The sequence below is a fragment of the Frankliniella occidentalis genome, unplaced genomic scaffold (genome assembly GCF_000697945.3).
Source record: "Frankliniella occidentalis isolate FOCC.00 unplaced genomic scaffold, Focc_3.1 Scaffold27, whole genome shotgun sequence".
Lineage (NCBI taxonomy): Eukaryota > Metazoa > Arthropoda > Insecta > Thysanoptera > Thripidae > Frankliniella > Frankliniella occidentalis.
The window spans coordinates 1,127,192-1,129,357 of record NW_026267157.1 but is presented as its reverse complement, the minus strand read 5'-3'; the positions used below and the strand labels follow the sequence as shown (position 1 = coordinate 1,129,357).

The 2,166-nt window shown below is 61.2% G+C and overlaps 1 protein-coding gene across 4 annotated transcripts in view; it reads right to left on the bottom strand.

The window, feature by feature from the left end:
• Nucleotides 1-1,510, bottom strand: part of LOC127749041 (uncharacterized) — an 18,849-nt gene extending 17,339 nt beyond the window's left edge. The window contains exon 1 of one of the 4 annotated variants that reach the window (XM_052265489.1): nt 943-1,510. In XM_052265489.1, coding sequence (XP_052121449.1) covers nt 943-993 — 51 coding nt within the window. In that variant the 5' untranslated portion in view covers nt 994-1,510. The remainder of the gene's footprint in view (nt 1-942) is intronic. The other 3 variants (XM_052265492.1, XM_052265491.1, XM_052265490.1) reach the window with 3 other exon arrangements.
• Between the last annotated feature and the right edge of the window lie 656 nt (nt 1,511-2,166).

Here is a 2,166-nt window from a genome sequence, read left to right as displayed (position 1 = left end):
TTTTTCAAAGCTGTCCGAATTTAGGACGCATTGGTTCCTAAATACGGACACGATTCAAACAGCCCTCACCCCTATACCGTTAGCGCGAAAAAATATTTTCGGAGAGTGGTAGGTGCGTCTCGACGTGAGGATTCTAGAATCCCCAGCGATTTTTCATATTTCAAAAATTCTAGATGTCACAGGCGTTTTTCCTCAAAAACCGTCCGAATTTAGGGACAATGACTGTACTTTTCTTGTTGTTGCTGTTTTTAGGAAACAACGCAAATAAAACAGAGTTTTCGGATTTTAACAGCTGCGTCTATATTTACCTGGAAAAATATCCCCTCGCCACGAAATTTTTCACACATTTCACTCCATGATTTCTCGCCTGGTGTTTATGTTGTTTCTTCATCGCCACGGACCCAATCCCATACACTGTAAAAATAAATGCGGGACAGGACGCGCTGCAGGTGCATCCGCGCACTGGCCCGGTGTTTGGGACTCGCACCCAAACATCCGGCGGGACCAGAGAAAGAGAAAGGGGGGGGGGCACACTCACACACACACACACATCACAGACACATCTCACACACACACTCGGGCACGGGCACAGGAGACTGAACAGCTACGGTGAGGACAGCGCGATGGACCACGTATATGACATCCGGACAGCAATTTCTCATACTCTGTTAACGGAACTGGTCAGTTGCGGCGAAGGGTTCTCACACGGTTCATTTCGTTTTGCTTACGGTTTTGTGTATGTGATCAAAATGTCACTTTTTCCTCCGTCGGGCGGTGACCTCGAGGCGGGCGGACCTGGGCCGTGCGTGGGATGAGAGGGGGGGGGGGCGTTTAGGCCCTTCAAGTGGACACATCCGCGGCGCTGAACACCGCTCCAGGATGGCGGGGTAGGAGGCCGGGGGGAGGGGCAACACCAGTCGTTGTCATCGTCCGAACACTCACCTGCTCCGCTTGAGGTTCCTCCGCGGCGTCAGCAGCAACAGGGTCTGCCATCTCGAGAGCAACAAGCCGGGCGTCCACAGGAGGTCGACGACGGCGTGCAGAGGCAGAGCGATGTCGTCGTCGTGCGGGGTGCGCGCACGGCAGGGGGTCACCGTCAGCTCGACGACCAGGACCAAGTGGGTCGGCGGGCAGAGGTGCGACGCTCACACCGCACGGAGGCTTCGGACACGGCTGACTCTAACTCAACCGGAACCGGACTGACTGACTGACCTGACGGGCGATCTCAGTCCTCCGGCCTCCGGCGGGCCCCCTCCCCGCCGGTCCCCTCCCCTCCCCCGCTGGCCGCCGCCGCCGGCCGGGGCCGCTGCAGTTCCCGGAATTTTGTGGCGGCAGCGGCGGCTCTGCTGCGGAGCAGGTCTGTGCTTGTCGGGCCTGTCGGGCCCGCGCTTCGAAGGCCTTCTTTTGTCTGAGAGCGCTGCGAGCAGCACAGCAGAGGTGCATGTGATGGCTGTTGTCGTGTTCGGCACCGCCGCTCTCCCGCCCCCATCCTCGCAGGGCGGCGTTTATGACCTTGAGCGGGCCGCGCTCCGCCAGGGGCGGGTCCAGGCGAGGGCTGCGAGGGAGGGGGGGAGGGGCACGCGCTTTGCGCACCTCCCTCCCGGGTGGTCCTGGTGGTCGCATCCGCCAGCTGGACGTCGGCGCGTCGCGGGTCCGCTGCCAGGCGATCGGAACCAAAACAAGAATAAGCCCGCTGGATAGCTTTTAGGGTGGGCTAAAAAACAGGACTGTTGAACCAGTTCGCGGTGGTAGCGTCGGAGAGGGAAATCATCAAGGAACGGGTGAAACACATTCCACCGTCACCAACTCGCTTTACGACGAGTCCCGGTGGGGGGCGGCCGGCGGCAGGTGAGCGCGCGGGCCAATGGAGTGGGGCACGGCCAGGTGCGCGGTGGAGGGGGGCGCGGTGGGCGGGGCCCCAGGTAGCGGCAGGTGGAGCCCCACCCCGGGGGGCCGCGGGGGCCGTGGGGGCGGCGGGGGCAGCAGCCAATGGGCTCGCCTGGGGGGCGCGCTCCCAGGTCACGGTCACCACCTCCTCTGTCGCGAGCTTAACAGCGTTTCATTTCGCGTATATTCGAACCTCGCGCCAATAAGTTTATTTCACTGTCGCGGCCCCGTTTGCCTCTACCTGGAGGGGGTGGGGGGTAGCCCGGCCGCCGGGCAGCC